Source organism: Esox lucius, chromosome 12 (genome assembly GCF_011004845.1).
Source record: "Esox lucius isolate fEsoLuc1 chromosome 12, fEsoLuc1.pri, whole genome shotgun sequence".
NCBI classification, from domain to species: domain Eukaryota; kingdom Metazoa; phylum Chordata; class Actinopteri; order Esociformes; family Esocidae; genus Esox; species Esox lucius.
The window spans coordinates 33,865,234-33,891,475 of NC_047580.1; the positions used below are offsets into that span (position 1 = coordinate 33,865,234).

The window sequence follows — 26,242 nt, forward strand, 5'->3', positions numbered from 1 at the left end:
GCCTACTTTCTCTTTAGTGGTGTCTAGCAGAAAGAGATGGGGGGGGGGGGCATTGTAGTAAAGTAGGGGGAAGTTGATATTTACTGTATTTGACACTGTACGGATACGTTCCAAGGATTCCATGCGCACTGAGGCACAGCCTTGTGGAACAGGTGTGTTAAGGCTTTCCGCATCGAAGCACACAGACTGAACGCCCATACACCCTTCAGATATGGGCGACTGTCTTCGTAAGTCATGCCCCTGTTTGGAGACGATATGGGTCAGACTGTTTGGCGTCAAAAAGAACAGTGGATGCGTTTCGAACAATGACTCCAATAACGACTGTGGGGTGGACTCGAGTAAAAATGTTTGTCAGCCGTTACCGAAGAAAGCGCTCAAGCCTCCCCAGGCGCCCCAAAACGCGGAAAGCGCCATTTACATGGCTTTGTGGAGATTTGAGGCACGAGCTCAAGATGAGTTGACGTTCCAGGCGGGAGATCTGTTCAACGTGATCAGTCGATCTGGAGACTGGTGGACTGCCCGTAAAATAGACAAGAACGGGCGCGTTTTAGCGACTGGAATTGTGCCGTTTAACTACCTGGCTAGGGGAGAATCTCTCGAGGCACAGCCGTAAGTATCTACCTCTGTATTTGTGTGTGTGTGTGTGTGTGTGTGTGTGTGTGTGTGTGTGTGTGTGTGTGTGTGTGTGTGTGTGTGTGTGTGTACATATGTGTGTGTATATATTTTTATATGTGTAGTGTAAAGTATGTGAAGTATGTGTCCTTTTATCCTATTTTTGTTTGTTTTTCTCCGTTTACAATTTCGTTAGGTCTATTTAACAATTATAGCTTTGCTTCATCACAGAAATTCCCAGCAGATCTGGGAGAGTCAATGACTCTTGAGACATAATTTGATTCCCACCATGCCAAGCCAATCTTCCAACAAGTATGATGGAGCTTTCAGTAACCCAACCTGTCACAAGACATTTCTGAAGTGCAAAGAGGCAAGGCCACCCTTTCATCCACATCCGCCCCACAAACCTGGCAAAGTGCTCTAGTGGTTAGGGCATCGAACCAGGGTAAGAAAGGTTGAATAACAATAATTCCTGGATGGTGCTTAGTCAATTTGCACATCCCTCCAATGAAGCCCTGGACAGAATGCATCAACCAGGATTAGAACCCTGGTCACTGTCAGAATGCCTTCACTAGGATTAGAACCCTGACACTGTCAGAATGCCTCACCAGGATTAGAACCCTGACACTGTCAGAATGCCTCGACCAGGATTAGAACCCTGACACTGTCAGAATGCCCTGACCAGGATTAGAACCCTGACACTGTCAGAATGCCTCGACCAGGATTAGAACCCTGACACTGTCAGAATGCCCTGACTAGGCTTAGAACCCTGGTCACTTTGCAAAGCTATACTGAGGCGGGATATAAAACCACACAAATACAGTGAAACCAGGTAAATTTTACTTGTTCCCGTGATTTTAGGCCACATTTACAGTGGGTGTTAAGTTACCAATTAGGAATAGGTCATAGGTCATATTGCGGGGAAGGGTCAGGGTAAATGTGAGGTTTAGGGCAAGTGTGGTTTTGATTGGGAATAGTTTTTTCAGTTCCCACAAGGTTGGTTAATGTCTCTGGGTGGGTGTGCATGTGTGTGTTCTCTGCTGTTTAAATAGCTGTTTGCTTGTAGTTTCACATGGGCAACAAGGTGTTTGAGATTAGGGAAGATTGGACTTGGCATGCAAAACCATGTAACTTCTCCTTTGCTGTTCTCAACATAGCTTGGAAGGAAAACAACAGATGTGAGCAGTCCATTTTCGGCACATTTCTGTTCATCGCTCTGGGATAGTCTAAGTCCAGTCTAGGAAGTGTTTCTCATTAGCTGGCATATCGGTTACTGTAAAAAGCAATTGTAAAATGTTAAGCAAATAGGGTACAGTGTAGATATCTATGAAGTATGTTTATTGTATGTACTTTGTGCGATGTGTCAGATAAGGCCTTGAGCCAGAACAGTCCAACACTCCCTGGGATCTTCATCCTGTAGATGTACATCCTGTAGCTCTTCACCCCAGCATAACATAGATTACCTGATTCAGATGTCAGGCCAAGGCTGGATGAGAGACTGAGTTGTGCTAAATTAGGGTTGGAAACCTACAGGACAGTACATCTCTACCCTGTTCTAAACTAACAATATAAAATAGTAGAATAGAATATACCTTTGGTTTCAATTGAATGTCTTGCCTTTTTGGGTTTGTGTTCACTTCCTGATAAAGTAAGATCAAATCACAATGATCTCAGTGATGTGACACATAAACTGTTGGAGACACTATAATAAACAATAAATAATGTCTGTCTGTCTCTCCATCCGTTCTCATCCTCACTCTCCAGATGGTACTTTGGGAAGATGAACCGCTTTGAAGCTCTGGGTCATCTCATGTCCCCTGAGAACCAAGACGGAGCCTTCCTCATCCGTCTCAGTGAGAAAGACAGTGTGGGATATGTCCTCTCAGGTGTGTGCTCTTCCGTGCCACAGGGAGGTAGAGGCAGAGAAAGAAAATTAAGAAGGTGGAGAGAGAGAGAGGGAGATGGATTGAGATGGGGACAGAGGGAGATGGATTGAGATGGGGACAGAGGGAGATGGATTGAGATGGGGACAGAGGGAGATGGATTGAGATGGGGACAGAGCTGGGCACAGTTAATCAAAAAGGGAACTTTGTAAAAAAAATGTATCCGTTAACCAAAAAGTTTACTTTGATAACCATTAATCAGTTAAATCATAAAAATTGTAACGTAAATTAGCTATGACGTTACAATTTATTATTTAAAATGTTTTTTGCTCTGTAAACACCTTAAAAAATCTAACAAAGTGCAAAGCCTTTTTGGGGTATTTTTACAGGCTTTCATTAGAACCCCAAAACTAAAGCTTTTTGCTTTACAGTTAAAAAAGGCTAATTTCATAGTTTTAGCTTTTTACATAGTGCCTTTACATAGTACATCTCCCGAATGGTAGAACTTTTTTCCCCTGTGAAAGAGGGAGGTCTTCTCTCGATAACAGAAGCATTTTGGGTAATTTACCTGATCTACCAGGCCCCTTCATCCGGCTGAAAATGGGTACCTCATTCGCTCTCCACGCGGATGGTAGCTGTCCTTATTGGGCTGTTCAGAGACTGACAATGGAGAAAACCAATCACAGACTGAGTCATAGGTTGCCAGACAAACAATAGGACCACAGATTCTAGAGAGCCATTCTTTGTTGGCCAATCACAGATTGTTTACTTCACGCGAATAGGTGATCGCTAGTAATACAAGGGTTCCCACGTGTGTTTTTCACTCTTGACCTTAATTCTGAAGCCTTGAGACCAGTGTGCAATCTTACCTCAGAGAAATACATTTTTGACTTTGAAAATAGCATTTAGATATTCAGCACATCAAGCATTAGATTTGGTCTCGTTCCCCACTCCGGACTGAAGCAAAAATTGGCTTAGACTTTAGAGGGTTTAAAATGTATTTTTATTATGTTTTTGGGCTAGGGGACTTGATTTTGAATTAGTTAGAGGACTTGATTTTGAATTAGTCCGATAACGATTTTCACAATTTACTTAAGCGTGAAATCGTTAACGAAAATGTTAACTTCGTTAATTAACGAAAAGGTAGAGAGAGAGGGGGAGAGAGGTGGAGAGAGGTAGAGAGAGAGGGGGAGAGAGGTAGAGAGAGAGGGGGAGAGAGGTAGAGAGAGGGGGAGAGAGAGGGGGAGAGAGGTAGAGAGAGAGAGGGGGAGAGAGGTAGAGGGGGAGAGAGAGGGGGAGAGAGGTAGAGAGAGAGAGGGGGAGAGAGGTAGAGAGAGAGAGAGGGGGAGAGAGGTAGAGAGAGAGAGAGGGGGAGAGAGGTAGAGAGAGAGAGAGGGGGAGAGAGGTAGAGAGAGAGGGGGGGAGAGAGGTAGAGAGAGAGGGGGAGAGAGTTGAATTTTTAAGGGAGACTTGAAATTCCTGTTCTCGGATCTTGTCTCGTCCAAAATATTTATTCAGTCTTTCTCATTTGCCTTCTTCTGCCCAATCCTGATCCAACCTGCTGACTGTGTGTGTTGACATACAGTCAAAGACAAAAAGAAAGCCAAGCACTTCAAGATCTGTGAGACCAAGGGCAAGTACAATATAAACCAGACACACTCCTTCAGTAGCCTGATCGACCTGGTGGAGTTTTACACCACTCAGTCTCTGGGTACAGTGGAGTGCTTGGGCAAGGCCTGCATCAGGGTGAGTACCGGAAAACACACACACATGAACACACACATGCACCTGCACACACACACATTAACGTGCGCACACACACACACATGAACACACACACAAAAACATGTGCACATGAACATGCGCACACACACACACACATGAACATGCACACACACGTATGAACACGCACACACAATCACATGAACATACACACACAAATGTTTGTTTTTCGATCCATGTGGGGCCGGGAAAATAATTCTCAGATTCCCCATCGTAGGTTTTTAAACTGTAAATGTACTTTCTTAGTTCCTGGTATCAGGTTTTATTATCTCAGCAGGGATCAGGTGTGTGGTCCTCGTGTTTCATTAAATCAGGATCATGCACACGTACAAGTATTTGATACACGTTACATTTTGCAGGTTTTCCCACTTACAAAGCATTTTTATCATAGGTACACTTCAACTCTGAGTGATGGAATATAAAACAAAAATCCAGAAAATCACTTTGTATGCTTTTTAAGTAATTAATTTGCATTTTATTATTACCGTTCAAAATCCTTTCGCTAACCTTCAACCAAAAATGTAATTTAAATCTTGAATCTATCTGTAACTTCTCTCCCTAAACCTAACATACCTAAACCTAACATACCTAAACCTAACCTCTAACTCCTTACATTATACACTAACCCCACTTGTAACTTTTACCATAAACCTTACCCTGCACCAGCTGTAGACTTTCACATGGAAACATTTACTACAGTGGTAAAACGTGTATGTACACACACACACACACAGTGTGGTTTAGCACAGTGGTTTCTGACCAGCATAGAAACCAGAAGAAAAAACTTCCTCTTTGACCTTTGCAGAAAGAAAAAGAAGGAAAAAAGAGAAACTGTGTGAGACACCAGAGCAGAGGAGAGTGATGGGCCAGTTGGTGGTAGGAGTCTGTATTATGTGGACAGAGAGATGTGAGGAGTCTGTACTGTGTGGACTGAGGTTTTACTCTTAACCTATAAATCAATACATGGACTTGCTCCTACTTACCTTGCTGAAATGATCCAGCCATACATACCTACACGTAACCTTAGATCGCAAGATGCAGGCCTTTTAATTGTACCTAGAATTTCTAAACAAACAGCCGGAGGCAGGGCCTTTTCTCATAGAGCTCCACTACTGTGGAATGATCTGCCAATTAAGGTTAGAAATTCAAACTTTCAAGTGTCTACTAAAGACTCATCTCTACAGCACGGTTTATGATAAGGTATAGCCTGGCCCAGGGGCGTGAAGGTGACCGGTAGGCTTGATACTGTCCACCCTTGCTGTCTTGCCAGGTGGGCTCTCGTCGCCACTGGGATGCCCTCCCTCCAATGCCTTTCGGGAGAAGAGTCACGGGCTTGTTGTTTATCTCTCTGTTGCGCAATTGTGCAATTGGGCTGTACTCTGCTGGCAATACTCGGCCCTCATTCAGGGTGGTTGCGGTTGGGGGGTGTCCCTTTGGTTGATGCCTGGCAATGTGGGTGGGTAGGGTAGGGCCACAGTGTCGCCGGACCCCCCTGTCTCAGTCCCAAAGTCTTACGCTGCTATACTATTGTGCTGGGGGATTGGGTCAGTTCTCCTTCCCCACAAAGTTCTCCTTCTCCACTATAAATCGTAGTTGATATGAGGAATGCATTTTCTGAATTTTCCCAGTCTTCTCATGTTTTAAACTTTAGGAGGACATGAGGTCCTGGTCCACACCTGCGGAGTACCTGGTTTCGGGGTCCCGTTGCTGTCCCTGTCCTTGTCCATGTGGTCATACTTCTGACCTAGTCTAAATTTAAATAGCCTCTGGATTTAGCCCAGATAAATGTATTAATTATTCCAATTGGATTCTTAATATCTCACCCGGCACAGCCAGAAGAGGACTGGTCACCCCTCAACTTGGGTCCTCTCTATGTTTCTTCCTGAAATTCAGCCTTCTTAGGGAGTTTTTCCTAGCCACTGAAATTCAACACTACTGTTGTTTGCTCCTTGGGGTTTAAGGCCAGGTGTCTCTATAAAGCAGTTTGTGACAACTGCTGTTGTAAACAGGGCTGTATAAATAAATGTGATTGATTGATTGACTGAGACATGAGGAGTCTACTATGTGGACCGTGAGACGTGAGGAGTCTGTACTATGTGGACCGTGAGACGTGAGTAGTCTGTACTATGTGGACCGTGAGACGTGAGGAGTCTGTACTATGTGGACCGTGAGACGTGAGGAGTCAGGAGGACATTAGTCTCTCTGCCTCTCTGGCTTTCTAGCCGTAGCGAAGATGCATAGGCCTAGAACAGTGTTCATTTCTACGTTTTCATTGAGTCTATTTTATGATGTTTTCACAAGAGTGTAAACATTCATGTCTGTTTGTTATTCACACCCCCTGTCTCCCCCTCCCCTCCCCAGAAAGAGCCAGTACCCCAGGACTTGTCCCATTCCACGGTGGACGAATGGGAGCTCCCTAAGGAGGAGTTCACCGTGGGAGAACAACTGGGCAGCGGGTACTTCGCCGATGTTCACCGAGGCGTTTGGAAGAACCGCATCAACGTGGCCATCAAGATCCTCAAGAACGGTACCGAACACCTTGTGGATTACCAGACCGTCACTTCACTCTTATCCATTACATGACTCCCTTTCAACGTCAGTGGGTATCGCATGCTTTTTAGATAGCCAGCCTGAAACCCCAAAGAGCTGGGAAGGCAGAAACACAGAGGATGCTGAGAGAGAGTTCCTGTGATCAGAAAGCAGTTAGAGCATCTGACCAGGAACCCACAGTTTACTAAGTCAAATACCGGATTAGGCAACCCACTTCTGTCCTTGAGCAAGACCTTCAACCCATTTTGCTCTTGGACTTCCTCTGCTGACTGTTAAAAATATTAAAAGTGTACCTGTTCAGATAAAACCCTTTGAAACACTGGGTTACAACACACGGCATCTGAGATCAGTTCGGTGACGTCAAAATAATAGTAAAAGGATTTGCTACTAATTATTTGCCCACTGTAGGGATACTGTGTTTGAATGAGTCAACCCGAAGAGTTTCGGTCCTCCGGAAAACACAGCTACCAGCCATTAAAAATATTCCTCAATGATTTCCTTCATAACAGACGGTGTGTGTAAGTGGGTGTGTGTGTAAGTGGGTGTGTGTGTAAGTGGGTGTGTGTGTAAGTGGGTGTGTGTGTAAGTGGGTGTGTGTGTGTGAGAGAGTTCAGTTGTAATCCCTTTCCTTGTGAGAAACACATCATCAGAACATTTTTAAATGTCTGATCTACAAATGCGTCGGCGTGAAACAGAACCACGTTTATTTAGCAATTTTCCCCAACATAATCCTGTTGGAGAGGCCAGAGAACCGCCCCAAAGGCGTGTGGGATATTCCCACCCAGGACACACCTTAGTTTAAAGTCCTACAGCAGGAACTCTCTTAGAGCAACAGGAAATGTGAATTACAAAACAAAAATCTGTTTTAGTGGGTGATATCTTTTTGGTCAGAACTTTTAAAAGCGGAAATGAAAAAATAAAATTGAATACACTCTGCATTCGCAGCATCTGGAGGCAAGAACATGATGCCCGATCTACACATACCTGAATGTAAACAGTGTTGCTGAGAGGCGTGTGGGTGGACGACTTTTGTTTGTCCACTCGTCTGTTTGTGTAAATATTATACATTGTCGTTATGTACCTTGGGCTTGTCAACAGCATGTGATATTGGAGATGCTGGTAGAGCGCATACTATTTATGAGTCACTGCCAGGAAAGTCCCTGGCATTGTTTCTTTTCATTGTGGCTCCCATGTTTTGGGGAAGTTTATTACATATTTTAAACTGGGTGGTTTAAGTCTAGAATGCTGATTGGTTGATAGTTGTGGTATCAACGACAATGTAGCACAAGTATGACATCACATCAGTTTTTACTGCTCTACTTAACTGTTAACTGTTAATAGCAATGATGCATCTCCGTGATTTGTGGAATATTCGCAGTACTTTTTTCAGTATCGCCCATTTTACTACCTGTCCATCGGGAAGGCAAGTCGGATCACAGTGTGTCAAAGGATATGTCCACACTACCAATTACCTCAGTTAGCCTTCAGACACCCGCCACGCCTGAGGGCAGTGCTAGAACGCTGTGATTAACGTAAATCTTCCACACTCAATACTCCAGTGTAATGATACTCTTCCACACACAATACTGTGTAATGATGATGATGATGATAATAATAAATGGAATTTATATAGCCCTTTTCTTAGACTTAAAGTCGCTCTGTGTAATGACACTCTTCCACACACAATACTCCAGTGTAAAGATACTCTTCCACACACAATACTCCAGTGTAAAGATACTCTTCCACACACAATACTCCAGTGTAAAGATACTCTTCCACACACAATACTCCAGTGTAAAGATACTCTTCCACACAGAAACTCAGACATCTTTGTGATTGCAGACTCTGTGAATGACCTGGAGTTCCAGCGTGAGGTTCAGATCCTGAAGAAAATAAGGCACAGACACCTGATCTCCCTGTTCGCTGTCTGCACCTCGTCAGCCCCCTACTACATAATCACTGAACTCATGGAGAAGGGAAACCTCCTGAACGTCCTCAGAAGTTAGTAGTCGATCCTCCATTGTCCCACGATGCAGTTTTCTTTGGCCAGAGGTCGGTCACCTATGCAGTGATTCTGGTTTTGAAAGTGCCCCAGAACAAAAGTTTTTGTCAAAAATATAAGTTGTTTAAGTGATTAAAAAATATACTCTGCTGGTCTCACAAATGGGCCCTTCATGGGCCAGTTTTTCTATGGGGATCAATCTGTGTTTTGGCTATTGGACAGAACAGTTATAGAATGAACAAATTCTTGGCTTTGGTGTGGACTTATGTTCTTAAAAAATATATATATAATAATATTTGAAAAAACGGGGCAAGGTTTTAGAGCTTTTGGAAGGTAGTCGAGCAGCAGTGTGCAAGATGTCATGCTTTTAGGAGGCCTTTATGCTTTTCAACTGGACCTTGTGTCTCTGGTGACTCTTGCCCCCCCCCCCCCCCCTTCCGTCCATGTACCAGGTTCGGAGGGGTCTAAACTGGACCTGATGTCTCTGGTGGACATGGCAGCCCAGGTGGCTGATGGGATGGTGTATCTGGAGCAGGAGAACAGCATCCATAGGGACTTGGCGGCCCGTAACGTCTTGGTCGGGGAGAACTACATCTGTAAGGTGGCTGACTTTGGACTGGCCAGAATTATAAAGGTTGGTAAGATTACAATCCTTCACGTAATTGTATGTGAAATCCTTTTTTAACTACCAATACGGTATTTGATAATAAGGTGTGTTTGTGAATGTAATGGAAGCATGTTTCCACCAAAAATATGGCTCTGGAACAAAAGAAGAGACCAATTTTTTCTTAAATCAGCATCTCGACATGTATGGCATCCATTCCATTCCAGTGTCTGTTATATGTATGACAGCCATTCCATTCCAGTGTCTGTTATATGTATGGCAGCCATTCCATTCCAGTGTCTGTTACATGTATAGCAGCCATTCCATTCCAGTGTCTGTTACATGTATAGCAGCCATTTCATTCCAGTGTCTGTTATATGTATGGCAGCCATTTCATTCCAGTGTCTGTTATATGTATGGCAGCCATTCCATTCAAGTGTCTGTTATATGTATGGCAGCCATTCCATTCCAGTGTCTGTTATATGTATGGCAGCCATTCCATTCCAGTGTCTGTTATATGTATGGCAGCCATTCCATTCAAGTGTCTGTTATGTTCCAACACAGACAGACCTCATTTTACTTAATGAGGTACAGATTAGGTGATTACCTGAACCAAATCTAATTTAACGACTGCTGTGGTCATCACTATTCTCTTGCAATAGAACCAACTGGATGGCAAAAACAGTGCAAGTAGTACCGCAAAGGTAATTTGAATAAAAAATAACTTCAGAATGACAAACGAGTTGAAAAGAAAAGCTTTGAGTGAAGAAAAGAAGGGTTAAATTCTGGCTTTACTGGCAGAGGGATACAGTGATCGTCAGGCTGCTTCAATCCTGAACATTTCCAAGAACAAGGTCAAGCAACAGACATTGGAGACAACAAAGCTACAGCCTGGCAGAGGGCAGAAATGACTGTCCGCTGACCGACGTGACCGTCAAAACACATTCAAATGTCACTCAACAACCTTAGGATGACATCAAGTGACCTACAAAAAGAATGGCAAACCGCAGCCGGGGTGAAGACGGTTCGAATTTGGTAGAGGATTGGTGATGATCTGGGGATGCTTCAGCAAGGCTGGAATCGGGCAGATTTGTCTTTGTGAAGGATGCATGAATCAAGCCAAGTACAAAGTTATCCTGGAAGAACACCTGCTTCCTTCTGCTCTGACAATGTTCCCCAACTCTGAGAATTTGGTTTTGTAGCAGGACATTGCTCCATGCCACACAACCAGGTCAGTCATGGTGTGGATGGAGGACCACCAGATCAAGCCCAAACTCCAGACCTGAACCCCATTGAAAACCTCTGGAATTTGATCATGAGGAAGATGGATGGTCACAAGCCATTAAACAAAGCCAAGCTACTTGAATTTTTGCGCCTGGAGTGGCATAAAGTCACCCAACAGCAATGTGACAGACTGGTGGAGGGCATGCCAAGACACTTGAAAGCTGTGATTAAAAATCAGGGTTATTCTACCAAATATTGATTTCTGAACTCTTTCTAAGTTAAAACATTAGTATTTTGTTGTTGAAAAATGAATATGAATTTTTCTTTGCATTATTTGAGGTCTGAAAACAATGCATATTCTTTTGGTTATTTTGACCAGTTGTTGTTTTCTACAAATGCATACTCTAAATGACTATATTTTTATTTGGAATGTGGGTGTAATGTTGTCAGTAGTTTATACAATAAAACAAAAATTGTAATTTTACTAAAACACATCTATGAATAGTAAAACCAGAGAAACTGATCATTTTGCAGTGGTGTCTTTTTTTTTTTTTTTTCAGAGCTGTATATTAGCCTGATATTTTAAACTCTGTATTTAAAAATGTAGAGTATAGATTGTTTCTGTGTGGGACCTGGTATTTTACTTTTATACCAACTTTTTATATTTCTCACTTCTCTTCTCTTGGTCAGAATATTCTGATTTTAATTATTTCACCACATCATTACTAGGGATACTCTCTTCCTCTAACTTATTCTGCTCCTCTAACTAAAACCATTTCACATCCTCATTTCATTTCTCTATTTTCATAAAACATTCCAAATGTAGAATTGCAGTACTGTTAAAACTCCATGTAGTTTCTCTTCCTACCCGAGTTTTGTGAAACTCTTCCTCGTTTGTCTCCATTCCCCAGGAGCCCGTCTATCAGTCTGAGGATAAGAAGATTCCATACAAGTGGAGCTCCCCAGAGGCCATCAGCCACGGACGCTTCTCTAACAAGTCCGACGTCTGGTCTTTCGGTATTCTACTCTGGGAAATGATGACCTATGGTGGAATCCCCTACCCAGGTATACCATGACCACCTGATCCAACTGTCACACCTCTGTCACACCTCTCCTCCAGACTGGGGGAGCTGACTGATTTACCCTGTGCCGTTTATTCTCTGCGATGCAGGTTTGAACAACATTGAGGTGTACCGTCAGATCATCGCTGGGTACCGGATGCCGGCTCCGGATAAATGTCCAGATTTCATCTACAAGATCATGCTGAGCTGTTGGAGTGACAGCCCTCCAGATCGACCAGACTTCAAAGAACTCCGACACAAACTGGAGAATGTGAACCGCTACGAGCTGGAGTAGTGAGCCTGACCTGGGCCAGGCCTGCAGTGAGCACCCCGGACCACCGGGGGGCAACAGAGTCCAGGATTCTCAGTGGACAGTGGGAATTAGGCATGCATTAGGTACATGGCAATAATGTGGCATTGGATGGCACATAGCCAGGTGTAATTCCGGACAGTAACGAACTGTGAGGTGGTCCGCGTGACCAAATGTGGTCTTAAGTCTGAGAGAATCTGGTTTTCGGCGTAACAATTGTGGGTTCAATTCCTGGGACCAACAGTTTAACTGCATGCAAACATGACTTTAGTTAGCATTGGACAAAAGTGTCAGCTACATGGCATGTATTATTACATTTTCTATCCTAACATGCTATATTATTATTATTATTATTATTTATGCTGTATATTATAACAAACATAGAGGACTTGGCTTTAACTGTGACGGATTGGAAACTCAAGTGATACTTTGGCATTGTTTTTGAAATTGTTTTTGTTTTTTGTTTCTGAACAGATTTTCGCTGTTCTTTAAACACCTTTACTATAATACCATATTTCACTGTTATCTTTAATGTAATTTCCTCTCAATCATACTATGTACTTGACAGTAGTAAAACACTTGCCATATTTAGCATGAGGCTGAAGCTTAGTTCGAGAGATAGAGACAGAATGAGAGACTTTCCCTGTCCCCTCCTACTGCGGTCTTCTTGGTAAAACTAGGTCAGCGACTCTCTTCACGGACTGGCCCACCTTCCTGCCGCTCCGGGCAGAGCGGCCAATCCCTCCTCCCCTGCCTCTCCGGTGATGAAACAGCATTTCTGGGCAACAGAACTGCCCTCGGCTGGTCTGCCTGGTGCTGACACACAAAGTCAGTAGTGACACACAAAGACAGTCGGCACCAGGTCACTGCAGATTGTGCAAAGTTGTAAATACCACAACAGGCTGATTGTCTAATACCTGTAGCTAAGGAGAACACTGGTTTATGTCCTTTTCTTTGTTCTATACGTCTGTAAATAGTGTTCGGGTGTTTCGATCCAATCCTAAAACTACACTTAAGGCATTGCAAGTTCCCAGGAGCTCAGTGGGATCCATCATTGGGAAATGAAGGAAGTTTGGAAGCACCAAGACTTGTCCTAGGTCTGGGCATTCAGCTAATTTACCAGGTAAGAAGGTCATGGGTCAGGGAGGTGACCAAGAAGCCAATGTCCACTCTAAAAGACTCCAATCAGTTTGAGAGAGAGACAACTCAAGGATGATCAAAGGACACAGAGTTCAATTTGGAAAGTTATGACTAAGGGTCTGAATACTTAGGCAAATGTTTAAATTTTCAATGAATTGGTATACATTTTTTTTACAAACAGTTAAGCTTTGTCATTATAGGGTGTGTGTAGATTGATGGCAAATAAAAAATACATTAAATGAAGTCTCAAATAAGGCCTATAACACAACAGTATGTGGAGAAACTAAAGGACCTGGATATTTTCCAAAATCATTGTATGGTCTTTCCATCTCTTGGCCCACTGAATGACTCAAATCTGTGACATATCAAAATGACTTGATTTTCTTCTTAACATCCCGGAGTGCATCTTTAATGCATAATGATTATCTATTAAAGATGATATAGACCATCTGACATCACAATGGTAATGTTTGATATCCAGGGGTGGTGAATAACATTTTTGATTTCTAGCATCACACCATCGGTTTGATGGGTATTGAGTCCTCTCCTCAAGACTTGTGTTTAGGGTGTGTTTATGTTGTACGGCTATAACCCCAAATCCACTGTTTTGTCTGGAAAAATTCAGAGAAAAGTAAATAGTGGAAATTGAAAATGCCAAAAGGGAAAATTAAACAAGCATGCATTAAGGTTCAGGGGGGAAAAAAGTGCAAACTGATAATGTGAGAATTTTTTTTTTATTATCGATAGAAATGGCCTGAGCATGGTTTCCGTTGATCTCATTGGAGCGATGAGGGCACCTGCTGGTACAAGCCATCCAGGTTCATCCACTCTCTGAGTGTCACAATCTCTTGTGAGATTGGGGGCCCGAGGACTTCATCCAAAGTCAACTTTCAGTGTGTCAGAACCGGGTCAGGACCTTGTTGATGCATACTGTCGTCCTCGTCGATCTGGGTTGTACGCTCTGCTGCCGTTGGGCCAACTTGTGCTTGATACGGCCTCATTCGTGGGCGTGTGGGTCAGACGTTGGCTCTGCCAACCGGTGCTGGGACCACGCAGTGCTGCAAGCCGGTCCGGCAGATTAATTGTGGGCAAAGAAGTCCTAGGCAGGCCTCGGCTGACTAATGCCGGGACCATGTTGTTCTAAAAGCCAGTCCCAGGCCTCAGACATGGGTGAGGGGGTCCCACTTGGTAGGCTTTAGCTGTCCCCATCAGCATTAACCAGAGAAAGCGATAAGAAGCATTTAATGAGAAGGCATCTGATTGTGATCTTGCAGCAAGAATCCAGATATGTGTTTCATCTGGATCGAAGTTCTCCCCCTGAAAGTCGAGTCAAAACAAGGGGAAATTATTGAACAGTGTTTTACAACCAAATAGAGTTTTGGGAGGATTCGCAGACTAAATCAAAACTGCTATATAGCAGATATTTTGTCCAGGTAGTTTTCTGTTTTCCCCTAGAAGCAAGGTGAATTGTACTAGCATTAGAACGTGCTCCAGGAGTGCATGGTGAGATTTGCTCATCATTTTGAATGTTTGAAAACATGTTGCCCTACATGTGAAGCTATTTTGCACATTTCTTTAGTAATTCCAGTTAAGGGGTAATACAAGAAATATAAAGAAATGTATTGTGGAATATTGTGAAATGTGTGTGTGTGTGAGTTAGTGAGTGGTTGAGTTGTACAGGTGATGAAATATCCTACTGTATAATAAGTTGGTATACCAAGGGAATATATTTTTGTTTACCAATGATGGGATAACTGTAGTAATACACTTTGGGGGCTCATCCGGGATTGGCGCTAACGTCAAGATTCAACTCAGTTTAGAGGACAAGGCCATGTCACACTTGCTGCACCAATGTTATTTAAGGTATTGAACTGTTTACTAGTTCACCAGCCAACAGTTCCAGTTCTATTGGTCTTTTCCTTGACACTAGGACAGCAGTCCCTGCCCATTTTCCATGAGAGGTACAGTCACTGTGTTTGAGTGACAGACTGTCAGCCCAATGAAAGTTTTGTTGTGGTCTCAGGGGGTTTCTGACGAATATCTTCTGCTGCCTGACATTTCTCAACATCAGAGGAGGTCCGGAAGCATAAACAGAATCTCCGACACAGTTATGCCGCCCAGCTGTTACTATTGCTGTCCATGAGGAGAGTTGAGGAAACCCAGGGAAGCTGTCAGACGGGCAAGACAGATAGGGGCTTCTGTGTCAGCGTCTGAGAGTGTATTTGTATAGTATTTGTATAAAGCATGTTTCCCTCACGTGCTGTGAAGTATTACATACATGTAAGTCATCCAGTGTATGTCATGCAATAAAATGCTAATTAGTTATTTAAACAAGTATTTTTAAATAAACAAGTATTTGATACACTGCTGATTTTGCAGGTTTTCCCACTTACAAAGCATGTAGAGGTCTGTCATTTTTATCATAGGTACACTTCAGATGTGAGAGACGGAATCTAAAATAAAAATCCAGATAATCACATTGTATGATTTTTAAATAATTAATTTGCATTTTATTGCATGACATAAGTATTTGATCACCTACCAACCAGTAAGAAGTCCAGCTCTCACAGACCTGTTAGTTTTTCTTTAAGAAGCCCTCCTGTTCTCCACTCATTACCTGTATTAACTGAACCTTTTTGAACTTGTTACCTGTATAAAAGACACCTGTCCACACACTCAATCAGACTCCAAGCTCTCCATAATGGCCAAGACCAGAGAGCTGTGTAAGGACATCAGGGATAAAATTGTAGATCTGCACAAGGCTGGGATGGGCTACAGGACAATAAGCAAGCAGCTTGGTGAGAAGGCAACAACTTTTGCGCAATTGTTAGAAAATGGAAGAAGTTCAAGATGATGGTAAATCTCCCTCAGTCTGGGGGTCCATGCAAGATCTCACCTCGTGGGGCATCAATGATCATGAGGAAGGTGAGGGATCAGCCCAGAACTACACGGCAGGACCTGGTCAATGACCTGAAGAGAGCTGGGACCACAGTCTCAAAGAAAACCATTAGTAACCCTACGCCATCATGGATTAAAATCCTGCAGCACACGCAAGGTCCCCCTGCTCAAGCCAGCGCATGTCCAGGCCCGTCTGAAGTTTGCCAATGACCATCTGGATGATCCAGAGGAGGAATGGGAGAAGTTCATGTGGTCTGATGAAACAAAAATAGATATTTTTAGTCTAAACTCCACTCGCCATGTTTGGAGGAAGAAGAAGGATGAGTACAACCTCAAGAACACCTTCCCAACCGTGAAACATGGAAGTGGAAACATCATTCTTTGGGGAAGCTTTTCTGCAAAGGGGACAGGACGACTGCACCGTATTGAGGGGAAGATGGACTGGGCCATGTATTGCGAGATCTTGGCCAACAACCTCCTTCCCTCAGTAAGAGCATTGAGGATGGGTCGTGGCTGGGTCTTCCAGCATGACAACGACCCGAAACACACAGCCAGGGCAACTAAGGAGTGGCTCTGTAAAAAGCATCTCAAGGTCCTGGAGTGGCCTAACCAGTCTCCAGACCTGAACCCAATAGAAAATCTTTGGAGGAAGCTGAAAGTCCGTATTGCCCTGCGACAGCCCCGAAACCTGAAGGATCTGGAGAAGGTCTGTATGGAGGAGTGGGCCAAAATCCCTGCTGTAGTGTGTGCAAACCTGGTCAAGAACTACAGGAAACGTATGATCTCCGTAATTGCAAACAAAGGTTTCTGTACCAAATATTAAGCTCCGCTTTTCTGATGTATTAAATACTTATGTCATGCAATAAAATGCAAATGAATTACTGAAAAATCATACAATGTGATTTTCTGGATTTTTATTTAGATTCCATCACTCATCTACATGCTTTGTAAGTGGGAAAACCTGCAAAATCGGCAGTGTATCAAATACTTCTCCCCACTGTACATGTGCATGATCCGGATTTAATGAAACACTGGGACCACACAAGTGATTCCTGCTGTACATGTAACCTTAGATCGCAAGATGCAGGCCTTCTAATTGTACCTAGAATTTCTAAACAAACAGCTGGAGGCAGGGCCTTCTCTCATAGAGCTCCACTAGTGTGGAATGATCTGCCAACTAAGGTTCGATGTGCAGACTTTGCAAACCTTTAAGTGTCTACTAAAGACTCATCTCTTCAGCATGGTCTATGATTAAGTGCAGTCTGGCCCAGGGGCTTGAAAGGTGACCAGAAGGCTTGATACTGTCCACCCTTGCTGTCTTGCCAGGTGGGCTCTCATCGCCACTGGGATGCCCTTTCTCCAATGCCATTTGGGGGCGGAGTCACTGGCTTGTTGTTGTCTCTCTGTTGCGCCTATCGTGCAATTGGGCTGAACTCTGCTGGCAGTACTTTTCAGGGTGGTTGCGGTTGGTGGGTGTCCCTTTGGTTGATGCTTGTCAATGTGGGTGGATTGATTTCTTGCCTGTTGGGCCCTGTCTGGGGCCTTCACCTGGATAGGGCCACAGTGTCACTGGACCCCCCTATCTCAGCCCAAAGGTCTTATGCTGCTATATTATTGTGCCGGGGGAGTAGGGTCGGTTCTCCTTCTCCACTGTAGATCTAAGGAATGCACTCTATACGTTTTCCTTTTCTCCTGCTCTTTTTAAACTTAGGAGGACATGAGGTCTTGGCCCACACTTCCGGAGTACCAGGCTTGAATGACTCATTGCTGTCCCTGTCCAAAGTCCTCCTGGTTGTGTTGCAGATCAAGAGGTTACCTGATGATTTCAGCTGCCACTCTACAACTCCCCCCCCCCCCCCAGGTTGTCCCTGTCCTTGTCCATCTGGTCATGCTTCTGACCTGGACTAGGTTTAACAGACTCTGGACTCAGCCCACATGCATTTATTAATCATTAATTAATCATTACAACTTGTACTCTTAAAATGTTCACCAGGCACAGCCAGAAGAGGACTGGTCACCCCCTGAGGCGGGTTCCTCTCTAGGTTTCTTCCTAAATTTCGGCCTTCTTAAAGGGTTTTTCCTAGCCACTGAAATTGAAATTCAACTCTGTTGTTGTTTGTTCCTTGGGGTTTCAGGCTGGGTTTTTTGTAAAAGCACTTTGTGACAAACTGCTGTTGTAAAAAGGGATTTATTAACACATTTGATTGACTAAGAAGTACTAACCCTAACTGGCAATTAATTTAATTAAACATTCATTAAAATAAACATTCTTGAAGATAAATCTAGATTACATGGGTGACCTACTAATCAGATTTATACAGCTTTTCACAATTTGCTGGCTGCAATGCAGTTGTTACATTTTTTATTTTTGCATTAACTCACTAGCATAGAGAGGGAAGACTGCCTCATACTGGTCTTCCAACATCACTGCCAGTAGCATCTGGTCTACTGCACAGGGACCAACCAGGAATGACCCTGCTGTTCTGCAGAGACCAGCCAGCTGGGGCGCTTGGCTGCTGGAGAGAACATGAGCCAACTAGCGGGCTCTGCCATCAAGTTCAACAGATGGTACATTCTGATGTAATGTCAACCAATATATTTGAACTTTGATACTGTTTCCAAGTCTCTTTCTTTTCTCTTCTGCTATCCTCTTCTTCATGTCACGCACAAATGTATTCTGGTGCTCAGGGCTCCTTACGGACACTACTTTCTATTCACCTCTTATCACTACTTTCTTATCAGTCATTTGTTATAACTCCCTTTATGCAACTGCTTTCTTATCATTCCTTATCAGCTTAGAACAGACCTTACTGCAACCTGTCAGCTTTCTTTGTAAATGCCAGTACAGGGAGAGAGAGACAGAAAAAGAGAGAAAGTAAAGATACTTTAACAGAAGTCAACTCTCCTTAAGAAGTCTTCTTTGGTGTGTGGGGGGGGGGTGTCTGCAACCAATAGAGAGCGGGTGTCGGGTGTCAATGTTCTCCAGGGGGCACGTGAGGAAGGCTGTTGATAATATAAAGTTTTATGAAGTCTGGATGGTTAAATCCCTGCTTCGTCAGGTCGTCCAACGTCCACTATAAACTATTTAGTACACAGACCTGCATGGCTCAGGAATATATGACTAATCTAATGAATCACAACGCTCCTGGGAAAAAGATATAAAAGACAGGGCAAAGACTCAGAAGGTAAGATCTTTATAAGTTCCAGTAAGATTACCGTTTACTAATGACATGGGTGTCGTGCAGAACTTTGAGTGACAATTCAGTAACCAAATATTTCAGATGCTTTGTCTTCTGGTACTAGCACTGCGTGTGCTGAGATTACTTCTTTCCTCAGGAAAATGAACTCGATAGGTGCTTTTCTACACAGGCTATCTCAAGAAGCACTCTGTACGTTGCTTCAAATAAGAGCTAAATCACTGCAAGGTTTCTGTTATGTAAACATTTCGCTAGGAAACTAAATAATTGACCTCTTCCTTGGGACACAGTTCACATATCTTCTTTCTGTGCACTGAATGTTCATACCCAATCAAAACTCAGTCAGAGTTCCCATTTAACCGATGTGATTAGTCATAGGGGTTACCTGAAGCGTGACAGAGTTCCCAGCAATAGTTTGTGTAAAACCACCCAGGGTTACCAAACATTTCATCATCTGACATCTGCTACATGGCTACTGCACATAAGAATAGCCCGGTGTCAGACCTTTTTGAGCTAAACAGCTAACAGTAGAAACGGGTTCTGACCTCGATCCACAGCTGCCCAGGATGAGGGGTCGAAGGTCAAGATAGGTGGTCAGAGGTCCGGAATGCCAGGAGGGCCAGTGGATCTAACAATCAAAACAAAGCTTTGGAAACTGTTGTGGAAAATAGTAACAGTAAAATGCTTGTAGTGAAGTATAACAGTTGTAGTAAAGTGTTATGACGTTTAGAACTGTTATAGTTTCTAAAAAAAAAAAAGATAGGTCAAAGCAAATTTGTTGTTCATCTCTTTGAGACTTTGAATATGTTGATATGTAAGTTATCAGAACCCCACTTACACAGTTATGTTTTAAACAAGCCTTGTCAGGGATCTTTTCAAGGTAATTCTATTTTATACATTCAAATTACTGGCTTCGATTTAACAGATACAACAAAAGCTGTATATCTGGGGTGGAAAAGGTTGTGTAGAAAATGGTCAACGGTTTTTATTTTTCTAGTACTGTAGTTCAAGGGTTCACAACAAAACCCTTGATCTTGGAGATTATTATTGAGATTATAAATGCTTTGAAATACTGTTAAATACACGACTAATAATATATGACTAATATTCCAATGCCAATGGGATCAGAAAATTACTCATTCCACAAAAGAAAAAAGGTAAGTTCGCTGTTGGTCTAGAAAAAGATAAATCGTGTGCCAGATTTGAGAGAAAGCGTGAGGCGAAAAATAGAAGTAGGGTATCAAAATGTTAACGTCAGAAAAAAGAAAACAAATGAGGCACCAGTAACACAGTCACCGCATTGTACTGTGAGAGACCAGCCCCGCATAAACAGCTGACCTTCTCATCATGGTTACTGAGACTCTCGCAGCTGACAGCGAGTGGGTGTTTAGTAGTCAAACCGTGAAACACAGTTGGGTTCCCGCTGGTAGACTAGTGCGGTGTCGTGTTTCTGGTCACGTTTTCTCCGAGTCACAATTAGAAACACAACAACTTACGCCGCGTGGGAGAACCTTGTAACCGTAACAATGAAGACGGTAGGAACCTTATTAGTCAGTATTTAAATTTCGTCAGAGGTCCGCTGTAAATCTTTTCGCTGTGCATACAAGAGGGCCTGGGCACGCTGCCACGACCTATTCCCTACATATGAGTCGGCTTACATAAGTGTAGCAACCCATTTTGGCATTGTTGTTGCGAGGGCTACACAAGCCAGACTAAATCTGTGGATGGGGTGAAGATGACGTGGCTGTCTCCGGAAAAGTGACAACCTGTTCCTTACATAGAGCGCTTCTTTTTCTTCTTTTTTTTTTTACCAGGGCCCTGTTCTCTGTCTTGGCTGATGGCTGTCTGAAATAGTCTACTGAAATAAATTCACAATGCGGAGGTTTAGCTTCATAGTGCGATTGAACTTCGATGCTTTAGCAAGGGTTGCATTCTCGTTATTTTCTGCCTATTTTCTCTGTCCCCGTTTTGAAATAAAAAAGCATTCAGTGTCTCATTTTGGTTACATTTTGACCATGATGTGTTCTCTAATGTGCTGAAAACACACTAGTTTTTCTAGGCCTCATTTGATCGCTAGAATGAATAGGCTTATGTTGGTTATCAGTTATCAGCACAAACTTGCAATAGCCTACTGATATTTAGGAGTATTGGCGATGTTCACGGGCTGTCTGTATGTCGTATGTTTCAGGTCTAGCAAGTCGCAGGCGAAGCAGCTAACTAGGTCCTGCTTTGGCGTCTTGGGCCGCTGGGAGACGCATACAGACCTAACAACATCCATAGTCCTTATTGGATCTACATTTGATTGTTGGGCCTCTGACCGTGTGTGTGTGTGTGTATGTGTGTGTGTGTGTGTGTGTGTGTGTGTGTGTGTGTGTGTGTGTGTGTGTGTGTGTGTGTGTGTGTGTGCGCGCGGCAGTGTTCATACTCCAAGTCAGCGTTCCTCCATCAGCACCACCCGAAACGTGATCGACATGAACCCAGTGACCGCCACGGTCCTCTGGTCTGCTGCTTGTATTTAATTAATCTCCCACCCTCTGGATCATAATGGGTACACAAAGACTGTTAGGCGTGCCAAATGGCGCCCTATTTCTATAGGACCCTGGTCTACAGTAGTGGCCTATGGAGGGACTAGGGTGGCATTTTGGCGTGCAGACACTGATTCTTTATGTAACTCAGAGAATACTGGGTTTGTATAGGGTATAGTATGTGAAAGGTTTAGCGGTAGACAACGATCATATGCCTGAACAAGTGAGTCAAATACAGTGTTTGGGTTACGGATAAACTACGCGTGTGTATTTTAAATTGCTGGAGTCACCGTCTCAACCTCTCATAACTGATTTTAATGTATCGAACCATTCTTCTCATCAAGTCCCACTGATACCGCTGTCTCGTTAGCGAGGTACACCTGGTTCATAGAAAAACAGCTTGAAATCATCAGAACTGCTTTTTTCCCCAGAATTATTATGCAACCTTGTGAAAACAGCCAACTGAGAGACTCTTGACCAACAGGAAAAAGACGTTGCTGAGAAGAGCCTATTTTTCTGGGCATCAGACAGAAAACAAATATTGATCGACTGCACGAGAACAACTTTTATCTTGAGTAAACACCGCTAAGCTTTTTTTAGCCTTTTTTTTAGGACGATTGGTTCCATTATCAGTTGACTCCAGATTTTAGTGATGTTTTTTACTTTACAACTAAATAGTACAGACAGAACATCAAATGACCTGTTCGCATTGACCTCGAGAGATCACTGAAACTCTGGACCATAAAAAGCACTTCCCATTCGACCAGTTCTCTGGATCACTGGCGGAGAATATTAACTAACCAGAGCAGACCGGAACCCTATTCTGCTACTAACACACACAAAACTGTGTTTTGCAGATTAATAAACACAAGATTGAAAGACTGTGGACCAAGGTGCTTTCATTATGTCAACAACTTTTAGCCGTTTCTTTTGTTCCAACAGATCTCTGACGTGACGTCATATCACGTTTTTGTTTGGGAGAATAAACACGGGGTTTGCTGTTAGATTTTCCGTTGAGATGTTTCTCTGTTTCCTCAATAAACATACCTTGTGTAGCGAGTCAGATGAAGGGGGGTTTTCTTAACCAATGATGATAGAGCCTTTTGTTATTAGATTATACTGGAGATAATCCGTAGGTACGATTTCCTACTGGTTTTCTTAGGTTCTACAAAAACACTGACTGAAGGTCATGGTTACCACTGAGCAAATTAACACAAAGATGTATTTCCAATTTCTTTATTAAAGTAATGTAAAGAAGTAATATTGAAGTAAGGTTTTGCTTATGCAAATATTGTGAAAGGTTTTGTTTATCTCAATGAAAATCACTTATTGTGAAGAGTCTGTGTATTATATATGTCAATTATGTTTATATGTCATTCTGTCAAGAGTGATTGTTTTGCTGACCTTTTACCTTGTTTAGTTCAATGTGCCGATTGTCAACCTGGATAAGAGCTGCCAAATGACCAAAATGTTAAAACAAATGGCTTAAAATAGCTGCAGATGTTGCTGTCCTGTAGGTTAAACAAACTGTTTCAAAGGACAAATAAAAGATCCATGATTCTGTGTTTGCCCACCTCTAACCAGCATGTTCCCTCTTTTCAGGGATTTGAACCGTGGACCCCCTGAGCAGAAGTACCATGACTAGTGTCAACTCCCCCGCCTGCCTTCTGGCACGCAACCACTTCTACAGAAGTAACCAGAAATCCTATTTTTAAACTTCAACCATTTAACTTTGCCTCCGCCACGTGCAAATATTGAACTTAAAAGTGTGTGTGTGTGTGTGTGTGTGTGTGTGCGCGTGTGTGTGTGTGTGATAGATAATGACGAGAGTGACAACCGGACACGTCTCACATTCATGGAGAGTTTCTCTCAACCCCTGCACTTTGTCTTTTGACCTGTCACACTATATATACTAAGAACGGGGTGTTCTTCCTCGTCTGTACCCCTATTTTGGTTTGTGTGGACATCCAAATGTATGCTAAACTGCTAACGGAGCTGAGGTTGCCAGTGAAACTTCCCACACACAGGCAGGAATGAGTGCTTGCATTTTTTTTTGGCAGTTTAAGAAAACAGTTTTGAACAGAAGGGAAACCTCAAAACAACTTATCAACAGATCAAGTACACACGCATAACTAGGGAATACACAACAATATGGGCTTTCAGTGGGTCTGCCATTTGGCATTACAACAATAGAGGTTGAAATCCTGAAAATCCTACAGTAAAATAAAATACCAAAACTTACCAGTCTGGAATAGGATTTTAACCTGTCAGATGTTTTACGTGGAACCACATTCTGTTGTATAGGCTACATGAGCATGTCCATAGGTAGAAGGATTTTATGAAAAACAACCTGCAATGTGCACACTATCTTTTTCATTATCATCTTTCTAAAACTGTTTAAAACATTCAGATCGTGATTTATTTGCATATTCATCGTGATTGGTACCTGAGTGCAATCATTCCTTCTTCTGTAAAACACATGAAGGCCAAAAGCTGAAATGTGTTTCATTTTGAATGGTAAATACACTTTCTATTTAGTTTCATTGTCCTCAGAGAGTTGCTGAGTTTACGCTCTTTCTGAGATCAAAAATCAAAGATCAATGGAACAACCTTGAAACCCTTCTTATGAATGTTATGTGTTTCAGATTTGATATATTTTCTATTTTTATCACTTTCCACAGGGTTAAGCCCTACAGAGAGGATGAAGCCTACAGTCTACAGCATCTCTGATTGGTCGATACTACAACCAAAACAGTCTGAGTGGCCAACAATACAACCTAAACAAAAACATGTAACTGTCTGGGTAACCATGACAAGGCAACCAGGTGACTGAAACATCACTCGCTTCAATAAGGTTCTAGAATGGTGATGGTGTTGTTGTTCTTTATTTCAACTGATTTAAATTCATTCATAAATGAAATGACTGAATTCAACCTCTTCATTTTCTACTGCTTGAGTCAGCTCTTGTAAATTGCTTTAAGGTATTAAGCTCAGAATTGCATAACATTTAAATCAATAATCTCAACCAAAAATGTACTGCCTGTGTCTCTGCCAACCACCCCCAGGTGTCTGGGGAGGGACATCTACAGGATGGTGGGTCAATGTAGCTTTGGGCAGCCCAGCACCCCAAAGAGCCCCGGTCAATCGCCCCAGCCAAGCCAACCGAGGGGTCAAGTAGAGACACACAAACGTTTGACCCTGAGGAAGAGACTCAAGAGGTCGAACACATCTGACCTTTCAACACAAAAATGTGGACTTGTGGATTTGATCATGCCCGCTGGACATGTTGTTTGTATAGTTATTTTTTTATATGCAAGTATTCTATCTAATTTCTTACTCCCTTTCATAACTTGGCACCTCCTCTCCTCTATTCCCGTCCTCCTTCCTTCTTCCCCCTCATCTCCTCCTCCCGGCAGTTGTACTGTAGGAATGGGCTGTTCCCCCTGTTGACCTGCACAACCCAAGGTTGGTGGTATTTCCTTTCGGCAGGGCGTGGCAGGTCGAATATGATCTGCTTGCACAATGCCCACCGTCCAATCTCCTTCTAGCAGGGGCACGCTGCTGCATGGAGAGCCAGGGGGACAGGCAGTGGACGAATACAACTGACTCAGCAGAAAGGACACTCTCGCTCTTTCTCTGGAAAGTTTCTCTGGCTGTGTCCCATGTGGAACGCTATTTCCTACCAAGTACACCACTTTGGACCAGGGTCCGTGGAAAATACTGCGTTGTAGTGATAGTGTGTTACTTGGGTCACAGCTCACCTCTCTCCCTCCCTTCTCTCTGGGGCTTTCCCAAACACAAAACAGCAACCCAGTGACCTGGCAAAATGGCTTGGTCTAAAAAGCACTTTTTCCTGTGGTGTGGCCCCATAACCGATGGTCTGGAAAGCGATGCATGTTGTTTGCTTTACGTAATCCGATGTCCGCAGGCTTCCGGTGTGTGGATGGATGGAGAGGAGCACCTCGTTCGTCGATTGCTCAGTCCCAGAGACAGTTTGTGTCTAGTTTTAATGGTCATGAACGTACAAGGCAATCTGCACCAAGGCGTTTTCACAGTATGAACGGTTTTCTTCACAGCATTAATCTACACTGAACATGAATGTACCATGAGTCCATGTGATTTTGAAGCAAAACTGTCTCAAAAGATTCTCATTGTATGCACCTACAAAAATATAACCAACAGATTTTTATAGTGTTTTTTCTGATTGAAAAATAGCAGGGAATGCACTTCGCCACAATGTAGGACTGGGTGAATGGGGTCTTTAGTTAGCTCTGTTGCTGAATGTGACAACACCTTCACTGGAGGTACAAGTCATAGGGTCAGAAATGTACATATTACCCATGGAGCATGAACACAATATAATGTATAGTATACACAGTAATTTAACCAGGTGGAACAACAATTAAGGCTTTGCAAATTCAATGAAGTAGCCATCAACAGTCCTCTGCCACAAG

At 43.0% G+C, this 26,242-nt stretch overlaps 1 protein-coding gene across 3 annotated transcripts; it reads left to right on the forward strand.

Annotated features, from left to right (window-relative positions):
- ptk6b (PTK6 protein tyrosine kinase 6b) lies at positions 1 to 25,979 on the forward strand. Of its 3 annotated transcripts, XM_020051872.3 has the most exons (12): positions 1 to 609; positions 2,377 to 2,498; positions 4,081 to 4,241; positions 6,639 to 6,804; positions 8,670 to 8,828; positions 9,282 to 9,463; positions 11,569 to 11,722; positions 11,829 to 13,151; positions 23,391 to 23,480; positions 24,470 to 24,613; positions 24,854 to 25,253; positions 25,337 to 25,979. In XM_020051872.3, exons 1-8 carry the CDS (start codon positions 212 to 214, stop codon positions 12,011 to 12,013), a joined length of 1,527 nt encoding a protein of 508 aa, XP_019907431.2. In that variant the 5' UTR covers positions 1 to 211; the 3' UTR covers positions 12,014 to 13,151; positions 23,391 to 23,480; positions 24,470 to 24,613; positions 24,854 to 25,253; positions 25,337 to 25,979. The 3 variants fall into 3 exon arrangements, with proteins under 3 accessions (XP_019907431.2, XP_019907430.2, XP_019907432.2); XM_020051871.3 differs by having other exon boundaries at positions 24,854 to 25,979; XM_020051873.3 differs by lacking the exons at positions 23,391 to 23,480; positions 24,470 to 24,613; positions 24,854 to 25,253; positions 25,337 to 25,979 and adding an exon at positions 13,916 to 15,457.
- The last annotated feature ends 263 nt before the right edge of the window (positions 25,980 to 26,242 follow it).